Below are 22,253 nucleotides of genomic sequence, written 5' to 3' on the forward strand. Positions count from 1 at the left end.
CTTACTAAAACAGCGGCCACGCGAAAGGGAATAAGGAAACTGTTTCCTCTACTAAAAAATACAATGCGGGTCACGTGAAAAAAGGATCCAAAGACTCGTAGAAAGACCGAGTCGGGGAAGGAACTAATCATTCGTTTCCTCTAGCTACAGAGCCTATGCAGGTCACGTGAAAAATGATCCAAAGACTCGTAGAAAGACCGAGTCGGGAAAGGAACGAATCGTTCGTTTCCTCTTGCTACAGCCTATACAGGTCACGTGAAAAATGATCCAAAGGCTCGTAGAAAGACCGAGTCGGGAAAGGAACGAATCGTTCGTTGAGAGGACTCGTTACTCCCGAGTCCTTATAAGGATTCGTTCAAAATGAACGAATCGTTCACGAACGACACATCACTACTGCAAACTAAGAAAACACATGCATACAGACAAAACACAAGCAAATTAAGAAAACATCTTAATTAATTTGACAACACATGCGTAGCATTCAGCAAACGCGCTACAAATACGCACAACACAAATACATAAACACGCTGCAAATACGCGTTGCAAAAACGAAACCACGCAAACCAAGAACGCTGCAGTACATAAACGCGTTGCCAAAACGAAAGCACGCAAACCAAAAATGCTGCATCCAGTTTTCACAACGGAAGTTTTCCAGGCCTCTAGGGGGAGATCCAAGTGGAACATCTTGATTTTCGGCCCCATGGAGCGAGAGAGAAAGAGAGAGCATATGAAAAGTTTGGACCAACATCGAAGTAAGTTTTTTGAAAAACTGTAAAAGAGGAGGGGCACGTGTAAAAATGAATACTAATCTTTTTATTTTGCCTCTTTACTTCGATTTTGGTCCCCTTATTCAAAACAAACTTCTCATCTGCCCTCTCTGGGTCGAAAATCACGCTCTTCCACTTAGCGCTCCTACTAGAGGCCTGGAGCTCTTCCGTTGTGTTATCTGGATGCAGCTTTTTTCTGTTTGCATTTGTTTTCGGGGTTTGCGTGCTTTCCTTTTTGCAGCGCATTTCTATATTTGCAGCGTGTTTATGTAGCCCATTTGGTTGTGTTGTATGTATTTGCAGCGCGTTTCTATATTCGCAGCGCGTTTTGCTGAATGCTGCGCATATGTTGTCAAATACATGAAGATGTTTTCTTAATTTGCTTGTGTTTGTCAATTTGCGTGTACTTTGTCTATATTTGCAGCGCGTTTGCACATGTCGGCCACGTATAAATGGCTAAAACGTCAATTCGCATCATGATGAGATTGACTCCTGCCCATGCATTTACAGTAACGTTTTGTCCTAAGCAGGCTTTAATTAAACTGACCCAATATACTCTTTATTAGGAACAGTGTATATACATTACACTAGACTGTGTCAGTAAGCAACATAATTTTCTTATGCGTAGACTACATGCGGCAATCCTTACAAAACATGACAACATTTTCATTGTCAAACACAAGCCATTCCCGACCTGTCAGACATTTGGCATTACATTTTCTTTTCTTCGTTTCTCTAGTGCAGGGGTGTCAAACTCATTTCGCATCGTGGGCCACATACGGCCTAGGGAGATGTCAAGTGGGCCGGACCATTAAAATTATACCATACTCTGCTATAAATAACCAAAATATCATGTCTTTCTTCTGTGTTATCTAGTTTAATTGATATAAAGACCATATCGTATAAACTCCGTCCAACCGCTTTAACAAGTAATGATCTCTTCGGTGGTGTAGTTGGTTAAAGCGTTGTACGGCTACATATTGTTAATGCGAATCTGGGATCCCAAGTTCGCGCCCCAGTCCAGTGAATCTCGTACGATATTCTTTAACTTTTACTGTGAGAAAATGACATAATTCTAAAGGCCTACGGATGTATCACAACATTTTAATGTGTGAGCACTAATATCAGATCAAAATGAACACATGTAGCCTTAATTAAATATTGAATAACGTAGGGTAGTCTACCGTCGGAGACAACCACTACGCCTCATTCAGCCAGTTTAAACGGCTGCTAGATGACGCTGTTCATTTTCAAAGCGCCGATAGTTCGGCTCTTTGGGCCGGCACAATCCGGAAGAAACCACCAAAGCTTCACAAGGCATCGTTCGCCCATCCCTAGTAGAGACCAAGGTATTAATTGATACCGTCTGCTGTTTTCAGTCTGTCTCAGTGATGCGGCTTGTCTTCTACTCTGATGGAAAGAGTGCGCCCCTTAGCGGATAATCCATGAATTACAGCGAATTAAAAATATTAATTCCATGTCTTTTATGCATTTTTTCCACTTTCAAATTATCCTGCGGGCCTGATCGAACCTCCTTGGGGGCCGGTTCCGGCCCGCGGGCCGTATGTTTGACACCCCTGCTCTAGTGCTATCAATATCCTCATCCCCTACCTCGTTCCTCTTCTCGCCCCCAGAACTTTGTCCTAACAACCGCCGCAGTTAACTTTTTACTTTACTACTCTAGCTAGCTCTTATTACCTCCTATGATCCGCTATGCTTCGTTTGACTTCTTCCTTGTGTTTTCTGCTGGAAACTCTGTTCGTTTCCACGGTTTCTCGCGCTGGTTTCACTTCAACTGCGCGCAGCCAATGGGCGTATAAAACGTTATCACGTAGCATTACGGCAGTGTTCATGGGAAACTCAGGAAATACTGCCAGGGGGATAAATGACCGAGAACCATGCCGAAAACAGAGCCTTATGTATCATTCATGTAATGCCTCATGTATCACCGGCCAAACTGGCTAGTGAGTTTTTATTTACACCCGCCAAAATGAATTTTAACCCGCATTTGGCGGGTGTTAATTTAGAACCCTGGCTAAGATGTGATCTTAGCCATGTTAGCATCATACCAGTATGTTCACAAAATATTGAATTCCAGGTATGCTTCCTACAAAGGACTTAAGGGGATCTTAGTCATCATAGTGTTTTGCCCGTGTCTTGCACAGAAACTAGTGCTTTGGGGGGGAAGTTCACTCCATGGTATTTTTTATGTGCCTGTCTTTTTGATACATGTTCAACAACATTATTTAATGAGAATACTAAGTATTATATTAATGGCATTCACATTCCTTTATTCTTATGTGATTAAGATCACCTGTTAATCTTTGAAACATTAGAATGTTATGTATAGATTTTTTTCAGATGTAACTGTAACAGCACTAGCAGTCTTGTGCCCACCATATAACTGACTTTATAATTTATAATTATCTTAATAGTTGTGTGTTTATTGGTGTGTAATTCTAATTGTTATACAATAATAGTAGAGGAAGCTGAAGAATTTGTGGAATCCTATTCCTAAAACATTGCATAGTTAACATTTAAAAGATTATTGATAAACGTAGAAACAATTATAGTTCTTAGAATGATTTACAAAAACAGTGCATGTTGTGAAACATTGTGCATTGTTTTTAATTGTGTATTTGTGACATTTTTAATGGATTTATGCAATTAAACTGAACCAATTTTCTTACCCTGGTGGTGTATAAGGTGTGGTCCTTGCATTACACCAGTATGGGGCGTTAGTGTTTAACAATGTGCATTGAGTGGAAATCTGTTGCCTCATACAGTACATGAAGACTAGTCAGTACGAGCAGTGTAAGCAGTTAGTAAATCTGAAATTGTAGTATTGTTGATCCATATTAGATCTTTTCAGATCCTTTTGGCACACACATTTAGCAGTACATGACTAAGTCCTGCTTTACCAAGACTACATTATTAAATATTGAAAGGGGTCAAACTATGCCCATCAGCCTTTTCTAGAGTCCTAGCTTTATCTGTGTACAGTTTGTAAATTCAATTACAAGTAAATTGTCTATATTCCAGGCTAGATCGAATTCCATAACTGATACGACCCCAGAACCTGAGAGAAATGACCTGGGAAATGTATGTGTCTGGGTCCTCACATCAATGACACTCTCCCATACCAAAGGAAGGAAATCTCCTAGCTATGTGGAACCTACAACATTGACAGTGTGTCATCACTTTTAACACAACTCATCTCTCTGACCTCTCGGGCTTCTCTGAGCCACATTAATTTACAGCTCTCCTTCACCCCAGACAGGTTCACTTGCGTCAGGGTCCAACCAATGGCTTTGTCCGAGTATTTGCGTAAGTGGTGAGAACACGGAACTTAACCGTCAGTGAATAACAGAGAGCGGGTAATTGTGGGGCATGAACTTGGGTCCTCTGCACTTAAACAGCCAAACTATCAACAACCTTGAGATATTTTTTTTTTTTAAGATAGGGTTGGATATACCCCTTATTCAAGCCTTGGATGCTACAAAGCACACAGAGGGGGCTTTGAATATTAAATAGTTTCCACCAGTGAAAAGCAAGAAAAGGAAGAGGAATACAAGGGATAAGCATGTTGTTCAGAAAAAAATATTGATAAATCTGTGTTGGTTTGAATTAATAATGGTTATCTTTCCTCCCATTCCCCTGGATGAGGTATTGATCTGCTTCCTGGCTCAGTTCCTCTGCTCTCCAAGCCTTTGGCTGTTTGGCTGGCTGGCTGTTTGGCTGGCTGGCTGCCGAGATCTAAGTGTGTGTATAGTGTGTCAGTGCATGTGAAGATGTTTACCTGCGTCTGTGTTTATGTGTTTCATGTGTTTTTAAGAGTGACCACCAAATATTACGAGCAGACATCCTCATCTGTCTGTCTGCCTTACAAACCTGGCGCCTCCAGCCTCAGGAAGAAGCCACATAGCTGACCACTGACCCGTCCTCCCATAAACAGAATGCTCTCCAGTCTCCACTTCCATGGTGCTGTCCACAGCTCTCACCCACTCTGCCTTGTCCAGCATGTCTAGGAGCTGCGCTGTGGAGCTACATTCAATTCTCATGATAACTCTTTCTCCAAAATGACCCTGAACATTGGTTTTGGGAAAGCGTCGGCCCATCCCTCCCTGGTTCCATTACACACGACCCTACATCCAAAACCCAGACAAGCTAGGCCCCGGTGCTGCTGTGCTGTTCTTTTCTGGAATCTCCCAATTGCCAAGAACATCAGTTGTAGTTCTGCGTTGTCTAATTTATAGAGGACACGGCACCAGACACTTCCACCGAGCAGACGACGACCCAATAAATAATCCCTTTTTCCTTACCTCTCTATCTCTCTCTCTCTCTCTCTCTCTGCTTTTCTCTCTACCATCAGAGAGGATGCTGAGCAAACAGTCTTTAAGGTTGTGCTGTAAAATTTAGTGCCCCAAAAACTGCATTCATGGCCCTCTCCTAGGGAGAGGTCTGCATTCCCCAGCCATTGCCAAAGAGCATGGAGTTCACAGGACCTACATCTGCCTCAGTAAAGCAGCACATTCTACAGACCAAGGGTCACCCAGGCCTGGTTTCCTAGATCCGGCTGCATCAGAAACAGAACTATTCACCACCACTGGGAAAAAAAAACAACTAGGGTCTGCATCTGCATCACTCACAACATTTTCTCACCTCTTTCTCACCTCACCCAATCCTAACGCTAACCCAGTGAATGACCAGAAGCACTAAAATGTTTATAAAATTGCCATATGTTTTCTGTATAGACATTTAATGTCAGATTTGACATATGCTGCAGTACGAGTCTGGATTATCTTTATATAAGTGCAATTGGAGGGGTAATAGTTTGTTATTTAAATATAACAAATATATAATAAATATTATTCATAAAACTCTCTGTACTATGCTGTATTATGCCCAGGGAACATCATTACACATACAAATCTGAAATAAAGTTCCATAGTGTAATGGCTTCACTGAAAACTGGGTTAGGGACGATACTTTGTATAGTCTGTGCAGCCCGGAAAGAATGTTGTAACCCTTCAGTCTTGTCCACGACCTCAAAGGGAGTAAAATGGGCAAATGGATGGCAATCTACTGTTACATGTCAAAGCTGATTTAGGAAGGAACATGGAAAACTAGGCTCACTTTTTCCGCCTGAATACATTCAAGGATTTCCATTTTATATCTGGCTGAAGTGTCAGCAATTTGACCTTTTCTTTAAGCTTTTGATAACAAATCATACCAATGTTTATATTCTAGAGGAAGGTGATGATGCATGAATCTTGAAAGATGGACAAGTTGAACACAATCCAAACAACACAAAAAGAAAGATCCCCTGTAGATGTTCATAGCATGTGTTTCAAGAAAGAAATCTTCTCCATAGAAAGTCAAGTTCACCTCAGAGAAGCCAGGAAGTCTGTTTGAGGTATGTTTGGAAGCAGAAGACAGTCATTCCTGAGAGGAACATGCTGTTCACACTGAGAACAAGAAGTAGCTGTTCACAGTGCTGGCTTCAACTTTCAGTAAGTCCCATAGATGGGACATTTTACAGAACTGTCATGCACATAAGGAGAGGTAAGAGAGGAGGGCAACCCCTCACCCTCAAGGTCAAACAACGTGTGTCTTTTATCAAAGGTAGCCAGGCAGAGCATGACATCAATGGCATCCGCTTGTAATGTTTTTTGCGTTTTTCTAATACAACCCTCAGTAACCCTCTTAAGCCACCTAACTAAAGTTCCCTCCATGGCCCATAAAAAAGGTCTTACAGAGATGAGGCTCTCTTCCATGCACATCTCACATGGTATATTGTCTGCCTTCTTTCCAGTCAACCTTCCCTCACATCCCTGGGTCTGTTTCAGTTTAGGCACATGGTTAAAAATAACACCTGTACATGCAGGTCATATTGTTTTCACAAAAAAAAACTTTTAAAAAAACCTGTGTGAAGTGCTACACACTATCAGTACTGAAAATAAACTTAATCGCATGGAAGCAGCAGTCGCTGGTTCCATAAACCTGTCTCATGCTGTGGGGAATCAACATGGTGTCTTCTCAAACCAGGCTTGTTCAAGTCCCTCTGGCATATCCAAGCCAGGCATGTCCAAGTCACACTTTCCCATGTTTAAACTACGTTGCTGAAACTGCAGCAAGACATTGTCAAACAATGAAAATTTTTATGGGCCTATAGTGTGTAAAACTATTTTTATTTCTTTGGTGCTCAAATGTGTCATTCTGGCCTTGAAGTTATGTTATTGTAACTGTCTCAGATGGGAGAAACAGTACATTAGACTGTAGTGTTGATTTCCATTTGGAGTTTTTCCACACTCCTTTACAAGAGAAGATCAGTAGTGATTATGCGTAACTGTTTCTCCCACCACCCAGGGCACACAGACAGTCTGTGTCTGAATCCGGTGCCAGATATTTTGAGGATCCACCTCAAATAAACTGTGATGGATTTTTAGTGACCCTTGCTGTGAAAACCACTGTGTTCCCTGTAATTTATGACTCATCTCCATTTGACACTGACCTTAGGAGGAGAGGTTAATGCATCTGTGTGTGGGAGGTAGAAGTAGATTTCTGTGGATGGCTTGTAGTCACTGTGGTCCTCATGACATGACGAGAGCACCAGATGCTGGCTACTGTTACGCAAGGAAACTATTTTAGGATCCTGGAACTTTGCTTGATCCCTAATCATGGCCTGACAGAAACTCCCAGAGGGACTTGCTCTATCCAAAAACTTCAAGCCCTTTTCAAGGTGCCCAGTTATTCCTGTTCACAGGAAGTGACTGGGTCAATGCAAGGGCAGCAAAAACAAACACATCCATTCAGGAATCTCAATAAACAACTCTTGATTTTGTAGAAATACTAAGGAATACACGTGTAAAACTGTATACAAACTGTAGTAGAAATCCTTTCTCATTTGTGTATTCTATTCAATTCCACACACCTGTCAGACATTTATTGTAGAGATGTTAGGTACAGGTAAAGATTTGTTTTCACCGGCAGACAGGGCAATGTAGAAGGTAATCCAATGATATCAAGGTACAGACAAAAGGTCAGTTGAAAACAGACTGGGTAACCTCTTCGATTGAACGACAAAAAAACAGGACTTTACATGGAACACGGGGGTATACATGGACACTCAACTAAACACAGGTGCAAGTAATTACTTGAACTAGTGCACAGTGCCCGTGATGCAGTCGGTGATTAAGATGTCAGTAAAACATAACAGATTCCTTGAACTGTAGATAGTGCATAGTTTCCATGATAAAATTGGTGGCACACACACACAGATGCCTGGAATTATACATAGACTGAAAAAAAAAACTTGTAGGATATACTTGATAAACTCCTTGTAACAATTTGCACTAGCACTTTTCGAGTACATTTTACGGCTGTTATATCAAGTACAACTCATTTTACAACTCATGAACTTCACATTCATAGGGATACAGTAAATCTTACTTAATTATATTTATTGTATAACTTATATTTATTTAAACCAATTAAGTAGTCAATTAAAAATTCTGACAGGAAATCTGCTGTGTTCAACATCTTATGACTGTAATATTTACTGTTATGAAATAAATAAGTGGATATTATATGTTCAATTAGTTAGCTGTCTAAAGTTAAATTACTCACTTTACGGACATTTTCATAAAATTATCTTTTGATAAATGTTACCAAACTTATGTAATCATTTTCTCTATGCTTTCAATATACTTTCATCACAGATCACACAACAAAAATACATTTAAACAGTTTATTTTGTCCCCAAGAAATTATCACTCAGACTGTCACACTGCAAAGTCAAATGTGCAGCAGACCATAACATACAATCAATTCACAAGGCACAAACCAAAACTCTTAAATCAGAAGATAGTCTGTGAGACACTCGGGTGTCTAGCATGACCTTTTCAACAACTGTAGGGCTTACATAACTAAATAAAATAATAATAAAGTCTTTGGGTTGGGAATGCCAGTGATAAGTCCAGTTAAGTAAATTCAGGAAAAACAGGCTTTGTGAATGCATCCAAACAGTAAGGAGTGGTTTAACAAGTACTTCATCAAAAAGCCAACACATGTCCTGGTGAACTTTAAAGCTGCATGTGTTTATAAAAATACAGTCTCATGAAAATGAAAAAAAAAAGTAGATTTTTCTTATCATGTCGGTGTGTTAATGACATTTTGGGTTTCAAACTGTAAATAATTAACTTTGTGGTAGAGTAAAATATCTTAACTCAACTGTCATTAATTCTAACAAGATTGCACAACACCTGCCATGGCGGTAGCATTTAAGACAGCAACTTTCATTTTACATTTACGACAACCTTCTGATTACTAGACCGACTCCCTAACCGCTCAGCCATCTGACTCTGATTTTAAAGCCAGACTGGATTAATCCCATCCAGTTATAGGAAAAGATTTTGAAACACCTCAAAAGTGTAGCGCAGTGTTGAGGGGTATGCCAGGTTGAGGGTATAATCAGCCCCATGAACAGTGCGCAAGCTTTAGCAGAACTCCCGCATCCTCGCAACATCTCTTTGCCTTCAAGAAGGATGGATACATCCACTGGATCCTCTCCATCAGCACCATGAACAACCAGGATCTTCAGGATGTGTTGAGTGGCATCCCTGCGGCTGTACCCCTTCACAAGAAAAACCAAGACAATTGTGTTATGAATATTTTACATTGAGCAAAGCCGAATATCTTGATCCTTTAATTTGCCTTCATCTTTTAATTAAGGGTTAACTGGCACTTTAAATCACAACACATTAAAATTGCAAACCATGTCATGAAAAAACATATAAAATAAATCATGTTTTACTTAGCGGTCTTCAAAAACGTCCTCTTTCTCAGCAAGGTATAGTATAAGGTTGCGGATAACAACTTCACGTTTCATTTCAATGCTTTGGTGCTGTGACTAGATTCATGTTGTTTTAGTCTGAATCACAGGGTGTAGGTTTTTGGAGTTAGAACACAAGCAGAGATTTGAGCTCACGGAGTAAGACCCGTGTGTGGATGGATGGAGCATACAGGGGCATTCGATAGAGTGTGAGGATTTGTGCTGTATATGTGTACGCATTGGGCAAAGTGTGTGTGTGTGAGTCTCCCCTGCAAAAAAGTGAACAAGCACACCTGACTCAGTTTGTCCAGGAATGGCCTCAGCTTACACCCCACGACACCTCCCTTGGCCTTCATCAGGGATATACGTTTTTTTTGTGGTGATCCAGTTTGTACATGAATCTCTGCTCCAGGGAAATTTCAGTTATTCTCCTGAATTCCTGTTTGATCTGACTGGACAAAAGATTCACAAGTACAACATCAGGAAGCAGGGTAGTGACCGGCCATGACCGGTGTGTATATGTTTCAATCTATAATGCTTTCAAAGCTCTTAACGTTTTGATGTCCTAAACTCGCAATTTTTGCATGACCATCTCAAAATATAAGAGGCCTACTGTTTCTCACTGATGACATCCATCTAACAGACCTCTAGGCAGCAAGGTGAACCACGAAAAGTATTTTTGAAAATGATTCCCGCTCCAGTCTGGCATCTACACAATCTTTAGCTCATAAAAAAGAACCAGTCGTGCTAAGCTACCAAAAAAAGGTTTATCGTAAAATTTCCAGTCGATTGTCGATGCGTTTATGTTTTATGCAGAAATAGTTTCTTCAGAGTGTAATAGGATTTTGGTGGCATGGTTCGACATGTGATCATTCTACACCAATAAGGTAGCTGCTTTTTGTCAACATGGATGGATATGGTTGGCAAATAGAGGATGGGACCTTGCACGTCACCTGGATGACCAGAAATTCGGCCCCTGACAGTGTTTTGCACGTGATACACTGCGGCTGCTAAAGTGCGTGTGAGACAGGCAGATGTTCCTGTTTTTCGCTAGGACTGTGTTGCACAGACTTATGTTGTTGTTGTAATTGTGCCAACACAAAATAAACTGAGGAACTGGAAGATAACTTTCCTGACACTGACAGTAAGGACTGTGTGTCCTTAATCTGTTATTCCTTATTCTGTTTTGTACAGTTTTATATATCATATTTCATACTTTTTATAAAGATTGTTTTTATGGTTGATCAGTGTTGTTTTCATTAGGGGAAGAATTAATTAATTGAATGTTACAACAATGACACAGTACTGTGCAAAAGTTTTAGGCAGGTGTGAAAAAATGCTGTAAAGTAAGAATGCTTTCAAAAATAGACATTAATAGATTATATTTATCAATTAACTAAATGCAAAGTGAGTGAACAGAAGAAATATTTAAATCAAATCCATATTTGGTGTGACCACCCTTTGTCTTCAAAACAGCATCAATTCTTCTAGGTACACTTGCACAAAGTCAGGGATTTTGTAGGCATATAGTCGGGTGTATGATTAAACAATTATACCAAACAGGTGCATTAACTGAAAAAGAAACAGCTGTGTGTGAGGAATAAAAGTGGGTGAGGAGCAGCCAAACTCAGGTAACAAGGTGAGGTTGCTGAAGACAGTTTACTGTCAAAGTCATACACCATGGCAAGACTGAGCACAGCAACAAGACACAAGGTAGTTATACTGCATCAGCAAGCTTCTTCCAGGCAGAAATTTCAAGGCAGACAGGGGCTTCCAGATGTGCTGTCCAAGCTTTTTTTTTGAAGAAGCACAAAGAAACGGGCAACATTGAGGACCGTAGACGCAGTGGTCGATCAAGGAAACTTACTGCAGCAGATGAAAGACACATCATGCTTACTTCCCTTTGCAATCGGAAGATGTCCAGCAGTGCCATCAGCCCAGAATTGGGAGAAAACAGTGGGACCCTGGTACACCCATCTAATGTCCGGAGAAGTCTGGTCAGAAGTGGCCTGGAAGACTTGCGGCCAAAAAGCCATACCCCCGACGTGGAAACAAGGCCAAGCGACTCAACCGTGCACGAAAACACAGGAACTGGGGTGCAGAAAAATGGCAGCAGGTGCTCTGGACTGATGAATCCAAATTTGAAATATTTGGCTGTAGCAGAAGTTAGACTTTATTTATATAGTAAGACTTTATTTATATAGCACTTTTCATACAAGAATTGCAGCTCAAAGTGCTTTAGGCAGAGAAGAAGACAGTTTGTTCGCCGAAGGGCTGAAGAGCGGTACACGAATGAGTGTCTGCAGGCAACAGTCAAGCATGGTGGAGGTTCCCCTAGTTCGGGGCTGCATTTCTGCAAATGGAGTTGGGGATTTGGTCAGAATTAATGGTATCCTCAATGCTGAGAAGTACAGGCAGATACTTATCCATCATGCAATACCATCATGGAGGCATATGATTGGCCCCAAATGTATTCTGCAGCATGACAACGACCCCAAACATACAGCGAAAGTCATTATGAACAATCTTCAGCGTAAAGAAGAACAAGGAGTCCTGGAAGTGATGATATGGCCCCCACAGAGCCCTGATCTCAACATCATCGAGTCTGTCTGGGATTACATGAAGAGAGAGAAGCAACTGAGGCTGCCTAAATCCACCGAGGAACTGTGGTTAGTTCTCCAAGATGTTTGGGCCAACCTACCTGCCGAGTTCTTTCAAAAACTGTGTGCAAGTGTACCTAGAAGAATTGATGCTGTTTTGAAGGCAAAGGGTGGTCACACCAAATATTGATTTGATGTATATCAAATCAATTCTCTTTTCTTCTGTTCACTTTTCTTCTGTTTCTTCTGTTTTCTTCTGTTCACTCACTTTGCATTTAGTTAATTGATAAATATAATCTATTAACCTGTCTATTTTTGAAAGCATTCTTCCTTTACAGCATTTTTTCACACCTGCCTAAAACTTTTGCGCAGTACTGTAAGTCTGTGCAACACAGACTAGCGGAAAACAGGAACATCAGCCTGTCTCACAGGCACTTTTGCAGCCGCAGTGTATCACATGCAATACACTGTCAGGGGCCGAATTTCTGGTCATCCAGGTGATGTGAAAGGTGCCATCCTCTATTTGCCAACTATATCCATTCATGTTGACAAAAAGCAGCTACCTTATTAGTGTAGAACGATAATGTGTTGAGCCGTGCCCCCCAAAATCCTATTACGCTCTGAAGAAAGTGTTTCAGCATAAAACATAGACGCATCGACAATTGACTGGAATTGTTTTCCAGTCAAAACTGTTTTTTGGTAGCTTAGCACGACTGGTTCTTTTTTATGAGCTAAAGATTGTGTAGATGCCAGACTGTGGAGCAGGATGAAAAGATAACAGGGTTCACCTTATGGCCTATCTTCCCTGCACCTCAACTTGTATTGGCTCGTCCTAACAGTAAGGTCACCCTGTAAATGAACACACCATTTGTGATATTAAAGCAATGATCTAAAACATTTTTCATTTAACATTAACAACAGCAATATTATTTCATACACAGATTTCTACTTGCCTGCTAATCTTTCAGCCAATCACTCCTTCGACCTGGCCCTTTACAACTCACTGATAACTGTTGATAGAAACATGTTAAATTACTAATGAGAACTATTGTTCTCATTTCACTATTGTTCTCATCTCAAAGGTTTTCCTATGAGAACTATTGTTCAACTGATCATTTAACTTTTGACTGTGAGTAAATGGAACTTGTTAAACAAGTTTTTTTATTCATCAGTCCACTAACAATTCACTACGTTAACAAAATGTATATTTGTAGCACTTGATGCAAGTTGAATCTAATCTAGATAGGAATCACACCAGCAACTAATCAATTTACATTTACATTACATTTGGTAGACGCTCTTATCCAGAGCGACTTACAGTAAGTACAGGGACATTTGCCCCCGAGGCAAGTAGGGTGAAGTGCCTTGCCCAAGGCACAGCTGGGAATCGAACTGGTAACCTTCTGATTAATAGCCAGATTCCCTAACCACTCAGCCATCAGCCATCTGACTCCCTAATTTATGACACGAAAGGAGTTTGGTAAATAGAACAAAATATACAAGGCAACCAATTGCATTCAATCAAACATTTTACTATACAATATGTCCAGTGAGAGGGTCAAGTTAGTTTTTAGTGAGTGGACCGAGTGTTGAGAGCTACCTGGACGATATGGGACCCCTTTATCTGCAATTCATTGTTGCTAGCTTTAATCAGATACTAACTAGGCTAAGAAAAGACTTACTTTGTATGCCAACGAACACCAATAACAAGAACTAATTTGACAAACGTGACTTCAAGTGCTTATCAACTCATCCTGATGTTGTGATTGGTTGACAACGTATCAACTATCACATCGTATGTATGCCCTGCATCAAAATAATTCTTAAAAATAGTGAAAGTATCTTCAAAATATGCGCTTTTCCATGTTTTTCACCTCTCCTTCCTGTTAAAAGACAGACAGTCCGTCTGTCCAATCAGGAGGGTCTGTCCTCTGCTAGATAGGCCCTACCTTTTCCGCAGACTTCCGTAGAAGTTAGTGCTGTTGTGTTTTATGATTTGTTGTTGTGTTTTCCTGTTTGCTGTTGTGTTTTCCTAATTGCCGTTTCGTTTTCCTATTTGCCGTTGTGTTTTATGATTTGTTGAAAAGTTTTCCTATTTGCCATTGTGTTTTATGATTTGCTGTTGCGTTTTTCTATTTGCTGTTGTGATTTGCACTTCCGGGCCACCGTAGAAAACAAGGAAAATATTAATCCACCAGTCATTTTTACATTTTAACGATGGAGGCATGTACAACCAAATAATATTGGGCTAGTTTTGAGCACTCTTTGGGCTGGAAATGTTGGACTACGTTTACTTTCCAGTATTCACAGGTCTGGCCAGCATGTTGTAAATTAATTTAAGTTAAATTTACAGAACTCACCCACTGAAGTAGGCATCTTGAATACTAAATTACTATGCATCACTGGCTAAATTACAGTTAACCTGAGAGGATTAATTTTTTCAGAAAGTTGACAGCACCTTTGAGAGGTTTGCTTGGTTTCCCATGTGCGGCTAACATTAGCTAGCTAGCAACAATTCCTCTTTTTTGCTTCTGAATAATGTCCCTCTATACTTGTGTGCCTATAGTTTTATACAAGTCAAATATATAGCAGAGGTTTCCTGCATAGTTACGTGTGGAAGCGATTTTCTTTTAATAATTTGGCAATGTTAACTTGCTAACATTTACAGTTAGTTCTCTAGGTAACAGAAATGTCTAGCCTTATTTAGCTAACTAACCTTACTGAGTTAGTTATTAAAACGAATGTTAAGGTAATTGTGAATAGTAACAAGCAAACAAGAAGATAACTATCAAAATGACCCATATATTATCACACATTTTAAAAAGAAATGTAAATATAGCTGCAAGGAGCAATGAGGTGGCCAAGCAGTCAAATGACCCAGATAACATTTGAGACATCCTCAGGGTTCTGAATGCATGCAGTAAGTTTGGTGTGAATCTATGAAAGATTTGCTGAGATACGACCCGACTTCCTGTTTGCTGGCTTAATGGCACATTTTGATTGGCTGTACTGGGCAAACAGTTTCGAAAATCAAAAGTCCATGTGATAGTGAGGCTTGGTTTGAAGATTATTATTAGTTCAATTGCGGTAGCCTACTGCATTCCATTGGATTATAAAAAAGACACCTACAAAATATTTACTTTGCAGAGTGTTATTCTTTTACTTTACTTGCCGGTTCTTGAGAAATTTGACCAGACTGGCTGCAGACCAGAAGATCAATCAGAGTGAATTAAGGGGCTGAGAAGAGAGCAAACCAAACTGGCGGCTAATTGTTTTTTCATTATTTTTCATTATTTTATGCCGAAATGCTTATCCAAACAACGTCAATCGCAGCACTGCCCTCCATTGGGTCATAAAGAGGACACATGATGAATGTTAACTTTTCAGAGTGCCCGGTTCTTGAGCTGATCGTGGGAAACTAAACCCATTCTAATTTGTACAGACAAACACAGATTTCTGTCATTATGAGAGATAAACCAGGGAAGCAGAGCACAGCAACCAGGTCTCTTAAGGGACTTGGGCATGAGACCAGGGTAAATGATTTAGGTTCTAGGCTTCTTTGGGTCTTGTATTGTGCTTATTGGACCTCGTTTTTAACTACTACAGGTTAGGAAAGGATTACATTTCCTAGTGCATTATTAATTTTACACTTTTGACAGAGCCTCTATGAACCATCATGACATTTGATCCCCTAAATACAATTGACCATAAACACAGTTCCCTAGATAAGACACAGACTGCTATTATTGTGTAACACCCACTGTTTGTACAATCTTTTGAAGGTCCACACACATGAAATGTAATTGGTTTTAAACTATCATTATTTGCAAGATTCTATTGAAGCTGATTTGTCAAAAGCCTTACAGTTTAAAGAATCGTATTACAGCATCCACATCTGCTGAAATCCTCGGAAACAACCAAGTAAAATAGCACATGATCAAATCTAAATCAAGCAACAACAAAAAATTTATTACCATGTTTACCTTGTCGCCCTTAATAAATGGCATTAGTTATGCTGACCATTTAATTGTTTGGCTCTGTTGATGGACTCTGAAATGGCAGCTGGGTTGACCTTAGTTGGGTATCTGTTTATAGACTCAAGACTCACTTGAGTTCTCAAATAGTCCAATTTAATTGGTCAGAACAGTTTGTCAGTTTCAAAGATAATTTGATGTGTAACCTCCCTAAACAACACAAAACCAAGCTTCAGAAAGGTCATCCTTCTTTAAGGGTTGTTTTAGAACTTAGTCCCTCGCTCCAGGGAACAATGGCAGGACATTTCTTATTTTATTAATACCATTTCCAAGATCAGACACACTATCACAAGAAACATTGTGCTGTAACTACATATACAGTACATAAAATCCCGACAGATTTCAACCCACAACCTTTGCCCAGCCATGGCCAGCAGGTATAAGAGCAAGACAGCAGAGAAAGACAGTAATTCTGAAAAAACGCCAACAGCAATAAGACTCAGACGTGCGTCTCACTGTAGTCACACTGGGCGCTCTGTCTACCCACCCTCTCCCCAAGTTCAGCGCTCCACAGAAATATTTCACAGCCCACAGAAATGTGCGTAGGTAGACTTCCTACCTCACCCCCCTGAATTATGCCATGAGATACATAATCTGTCATTTTTACCCTGGTGAGTTCTGAGGGAAACATTCCAGAGGATTTGACCAGTGGACCTGTCATTTATAGAAGGAGAGGATGGACACAAAAGTAGAGTACAATCACTGGGCCCTGCAACCATTTACCTTTTCAGTGGATACGATTTAAAAATTTAGATGATGATTTGAACCAGCAACTTTTCTTAACGTACAGCTTTGGCAAACATAACAATAACTGCCTTTAGCATTCACAGTTTTCCTAATTTTCATTCCATCTAAAGCAAATCACCTGTCAAACACATTCTCCACTTTGGCAAGTATAAAAAGTTTAACAAAAATTAAAGTTTGAAACACACAGACAGCTTGCTGGGCACCAATCGAGAGGAACACTCAACCAGACCCAGTCAGCAAACACAAGACTTGTGAAGTCTGACATTTTTCAACTTCCAGTGAGAGAGGCAGTGAATCAAGTCTTTGGCAGAGAACCGTGTGGAATTACAGGTCATTTATAAGAATCCATCTGTTGCTGCCTTAGTTCTGCTAGTCCTGCATGAAGAGCAGATGGAGTTAGACAACTATGCTTTTGTTCAGACTGCAAGGAGTGAAATATTTCATTGATTAATACCTGAGAGATGAAGAATGGAGGGAATGTTGAAAACAGAAGAGATGGAATAGAGCAGTGGTGCCAAAAATCTGTTGCTTTTGCCAAGCCAGCATGGAACAAAATAACTACAGGAGTGCAACAAAGTCACCAACCTCACCACAACAACTGAAAATTTGATCCGGTCTTTGTAAACATTTGAACACACCCTGGGTATAACATGAATACGTGGGTTTGTTGGGTAATGATGGTACTTTAGCAACTCAGTGGTCATGATGCAATCCCAAATCATCACCTATGAGTCCAGTACATTCCACAGCCCAGTAGATTCCCAACAGCCCACATCGTTGCAACAAAACCCAATGAGTCTTTTCTCAGACACAGAGGCGTCAATTAGAACATGGCCTGGAAACCCTGGAAGACCCAGCCATGATGTAACAGTGCTGTTCTCTCAGCCATGGAATCAGACACTGCTGGTTCATTTTGTCTGGACAAATAGGCTACATACACACACACTAACCAAGAGCCAAACAGACACGGGAAGAGTGTATCAAACACTGTGTGTGTATTTTGTGTCATAGAATTTCACACTTTTTAACTTTTATTTTTATGACAATTCACCTTGGTCACTCTAATGCCCAGAAGGCACATTTAATGGGTTGATCTCAGCAATAGCACATATTGTACTGAATATTCAGTGTCACTCGCATATAACATGATCAATCCTCATTGTAGGCTACAGCAAGACAGATCAAGGTAATAATCCACCATAATCAAAAGCAATATTTGCATTAAGTTCTTGAATCAAGAAACTCTTTAATCAATAAATAATGTTGTAAAATGCCATGCAGAAGTCTATAGTTAGCTAGCTCTACAATTTACCAGGACTAGGTTTGAATCTAGGAGCAAAACGAAGCTAAGCTAGGTATATGGTAGCAAAATGGTGTTCACTTATGTAGTTACTGAACCAGACTATTTTACTTACTGTAATATAATCTTAAACCTAAACCACTAAACGATACAGCAACACATCACACAAGCTTGAGTTCAATACATTATTTAATGAGACATTATGTAAGCCTGTGTACATGTCTTAAATAACTATTTAGCTGGTCGGCTCCATGACGCCGGGTAAATTGGGCTCGTGAGACTGCTCACCAAAAGAACGAATAGGAATCACCTGTCTAGTAAATTATTTTCGTAGGTACCTAGCGAAAAGTATCCTCAACTTTCCGAGACTTTTAGCTACATGCTGAGGGCTCGCGATTAAAAGACTAAATTGAACAAGGCGTTACTTGTTTGAACAATGAACTAGTAACGGATTCGTTCAATTAAATAAGTAACGCGTTAAGTTACTCATTACCTAACAAAAGTAGTCTGACTACTGTAACGCGTTACACCCAACACTGCTACTAGAGCAGTATAGTATGCATAAGAAACAGCGTAGAGGCTATTGGGTTATTTAGTAGATGTCCGATTACTGAAAATATATTTGCCAAACAAAAACGGCTAGGGCAGGCAACCTGTTTGCAGCTTGTGTGTTTGATGAGCGCTCTTTCAGGATCTCACAGATAAATGAGACTCCTGTCGTTGTTGCCAGAATTCCAACGCTCCGGGTGATCCCTCCGACATTCCTTTCTCTCGCTCGTCACTGTGTCTTGAGACAGGAGGGTTATAAAGACCGGCGCTTGCTCTGCCACAGCAAACTACAAGGATTACAGAGTTCCCAACACCACGGGAAGAGAACGCTTAGTTTCTGTAAAAGCAAATCTGTAAAAAATAACTGAGGATGTCAAAGCTAGCACAGAGAGCTCTTTTTCTTTTCTATGTTTCAACACAGGTAATTGTTTTGAGAAATTATGTTATTTAGGGTGATAAATGAATTCGTTTATGTATTTGTATATTAATTCGATTTGTGTAGTGTTTTACATGTTGTACTGTTTTATTTTTATGATTTCGTTAAGATACATGTGGGGTACGAAACATGGTATCAACATTTCATAAAATTAGATAATTAAATAATTAATTAGATAGCGCTAAAATTAAAGTGCTAACGTAAATAAAAGTAATCTAAGAAAAAAAGGGGGGTAAAAAGTGTATATATTTGAAGTTCCTGTCATCCCCAGGTGTGCACCGAGGTGTGGGCGCAGGTTTGTTCTTCGCAATGCCACTGTCCTCAGAAGCCTCCTCCATGTGCCCCCGGTGTCCAGCTGATCTTGGATGACTGCGCCTGCTGTCTGGTGTGCGCCAAGCAGAGGGGGGAAATCTGCTCCGACATGAACCCCTGCGACACCCGCCAGGGACTGCAGTGTGATTATACAGCTAACGTTCACAAGAGGACAGGCATGTGCATCGGTGAGTTGACAGGGCTAGGCTTCTTTTTAAAAACAACAAAGAACTAAGTTACTGCTACTGTTGCTACAAAGTAGTCGGTAAGTAATGTAAGTGCCTTCTTTACTGATGAACCTGCTAAAGTTTCAAAACTGCATCTGCATTAAGATTACAACACTTCTACAGATGCTATGTACCTGGACGCATGTACTGACCCAATATTCTCACCCACCTTCTCCAACAGCTAATGAGGGGGATGTGTGCTTGCTGGATGGGTCAGTCTACCAGAACGGGGAGACCTTTTTCCCCAGCTGCAAGTACCAGTGCATGTGTCGCGACGGCCAGATTGCCTGTGTGCCGCGCTGCAACCTGGGCGTGATGCTGCCTGGCCCAGACTGCCCTATGCCCCGGAGGGTGCAGTTGCCAGGGGAATGCTGCGAGAAGTGGGTGTGTGAGCCCCAGGCGGAGGCTAGCACGCTCGGAGGATTTGCCATGGCCGGTGAGGACTCCAACACACACACATGCAGTTCAGTGAAACTTAAACGCACACACACACTCGTTCACTTTCGGTGACGTTACTGACACTCAAATGTGATCCACAGTGTCAACAGACAGATAGCTGACCTGAGAGGTTGGGAGATATGGAGAGGTCTTTAAAACACTTTTTGTAAACATAGTGCTTCCACATAGTAAGAAGAACATCTTACTTTATGGAAAGGTTGCCCCCACGTTTGCTAAATCAATTCAAAGTAAAGCTTCAAACTGTTCAGCCTTGACTAGAATTCACACAACAAATATCAACATTGCAACATCTGACCACACCTTGATAATCTGTAAACTTTGCCTCATAACTTTATTGACATCCTCTTATCTTTATGGACATCCCTATTGAATTTTCACAATTTCCGTTGCCCACCCTTATAGCTTACAGACAGGAGGAGACGGTGAGCTTCGATGCCTGGGACCCCAGCCTCAACTGCATTGAGCAGACGACCGAATGGGGCGCCTGCTCCCGTACCTGCGGCATGGGCGTGTCCACCAGGGTGACCAATAAGAACAGGCGCTGTGAGATGGTCAAGCAGAGCCGTCTGTGCATCACCCGCCCCTGTGATGAGCAGCCGCAGCAGCAAGAGCCCAAGGTAGCACACATAGAGGCACACACACCTACACACACACATTTACATACAAACACACACATACAAACACACACACACCTAAACATGCACACACAAGCACATATACACACCTGCACTTTCCATGGTAGCACTGAAGGCAGCCCCTCATTTGCCTGCCTGTACTGACAATTCCATCCTATTTGTTTTCTCCCAGAGAGGAAGCAAGTGCCAGCGACTGATTAAGACTACGCTGGCCACCCACTTCACTTACAAGAACTGCACAAGCGTCAAGGCCTACAAACCCCGCTACTGCGGCTCCTGTACCGATGGGCGCTGCTGCACCCCCCACAGCACCCGGACGGCATTGGTGGACTTTCAGTGCCACCAAGGCAAGACCGTGAGAAGGCCCATGATGGTGATCAGCAGCTGTGCCTGCCACCACCACTGCCCCCGAGACAACGCTGTCTACCAGTACCAGCAACCGGTAGACCCGGACCTGGTCTACAGCGGCATGAGGTTATATTAGACACACTTGGCAGATACTGCCCTCTGCTGGATGGTTTAGGGTGTTGGGTTTTAGAGTGTTGCTCGCACTTGAGTAGTTGGCTAGGGTGAAAGTCAAGGCACTTGGGGTTAGTCTTTAGAAGTAAACAATGGCACTATTGCCTTCTGACGCTGCTGGCAGGGAAGTTGGGGTCCTGCTTGCAAAAAACCCTCTGGGGTTGTTTTGAGGTCAGTGTTAAACTGTGTCTGCTTCAGGGCAACGGTATATTGGTTGAATCACAAAAGATTGCTCACAGGGGATTTATAAGAGGTGGGGATTTTAGAGGATGTGAGGAATCAAGACAGCTCCTCCTGAGTCACATATTTGACAGAGTAGTGACCCAGGTGGGGGGTTTCTTCCAGAGTCGAGGTGTGACGACCCACAGGGGCAACCCCTGCCAGAGGTCATGCTCACATTGGTGCGGCAACTTTCACATCTGCCTTTCTCAACCCCCCAATACTTGGTACCCCTACCCCCATGCACACAAACCAGACCCTAGAGTCAAAGACTGCAATATTTTTCCTGAAAAAGAAAAAACACAAAGCTCCTTTTTGTGCCTCTGTGGTCCCTTTTTCAAACGCTTGTAAGTATTTGTCTCTACTAGACAGACAAAGGGTATGTAAATACTTGCTGTATAGTTTGTATTATAAGCGTGAATGAAATACACAATATCTGTAATACTTTGTAACCATATGTAAATATGAAATGTGTACATAGATATATATAGTCTTTGATAAATATAATTGTATTATACAGCTTTTTATGTAATTAAGAACAATATTGTGCTTTACTCTGTTGGAATTAAATATTTTTTCTATAAAATGGGTCTTTATGGTTCTGTTGATAGAGCTG

The 22,253-nt window shown here is 41.0% G+C and overlaps 1 protein-coding gene across 2 annotated transcripts in view; it reads left to right on the top strand.

The window, feature by feature from the left end:
• The window catches only part of mal2 (mal, T cell differentiation protein 2), a 27,097-nt gene extending 4,874 nt beyond the window's left edge, over positions 1-22,223 (top strand). Inside the window, exons 1-5 of one of the 2 annotated variants that reach the window (XM_047033474.1) lie at positions 18,937-19,251; positions 19,538-19,766; positions 19,987-20,241; positions 20,667-20,881; positions 21,072-22,223. In XM_047033474.1, the coding sequence (XP_046889430.1) occupies positions 19,201-19,251; positions 19,538-19,766; positions 19,987-20,241; positions 20,667-20,881; positions 21,072-21,383 (1,062 nt within the window). In that variant the 5' untranslated portion in view covers positions 18,937-19,200 and the 3' untranslated portion in view covers positions 21,384-22,223. Of the gene's footprint in view, positions 1-18,936; positions 19,252-19,537; positions 19,767-19,986; positions 20,242-20,666; positions 20,882-21,071 lie in introns of those variants that run through there. The other variant, XM_047033465.1, reaches the window with a different exon arrangement.
• The last annotated feature ends 30 nt before the right edge of the window (positions 22,224-22,253 follow it).

The sequence above is a fragment of the Hypomesus transpacificus genome, chromosome 2, assembly GCF_021917145.1.
Source record: "Hypomesus transpacificus isolate Combined female chromosome 2, fHypTra1, whole genome shotgun sequence".
Taxonomy (NCBI): Eukaryota; Metazoa; Chordata; class Actinopteri; order Osmeriformes; family Osmeridae; genus Hypomesus; species Hypomesus transpacificus.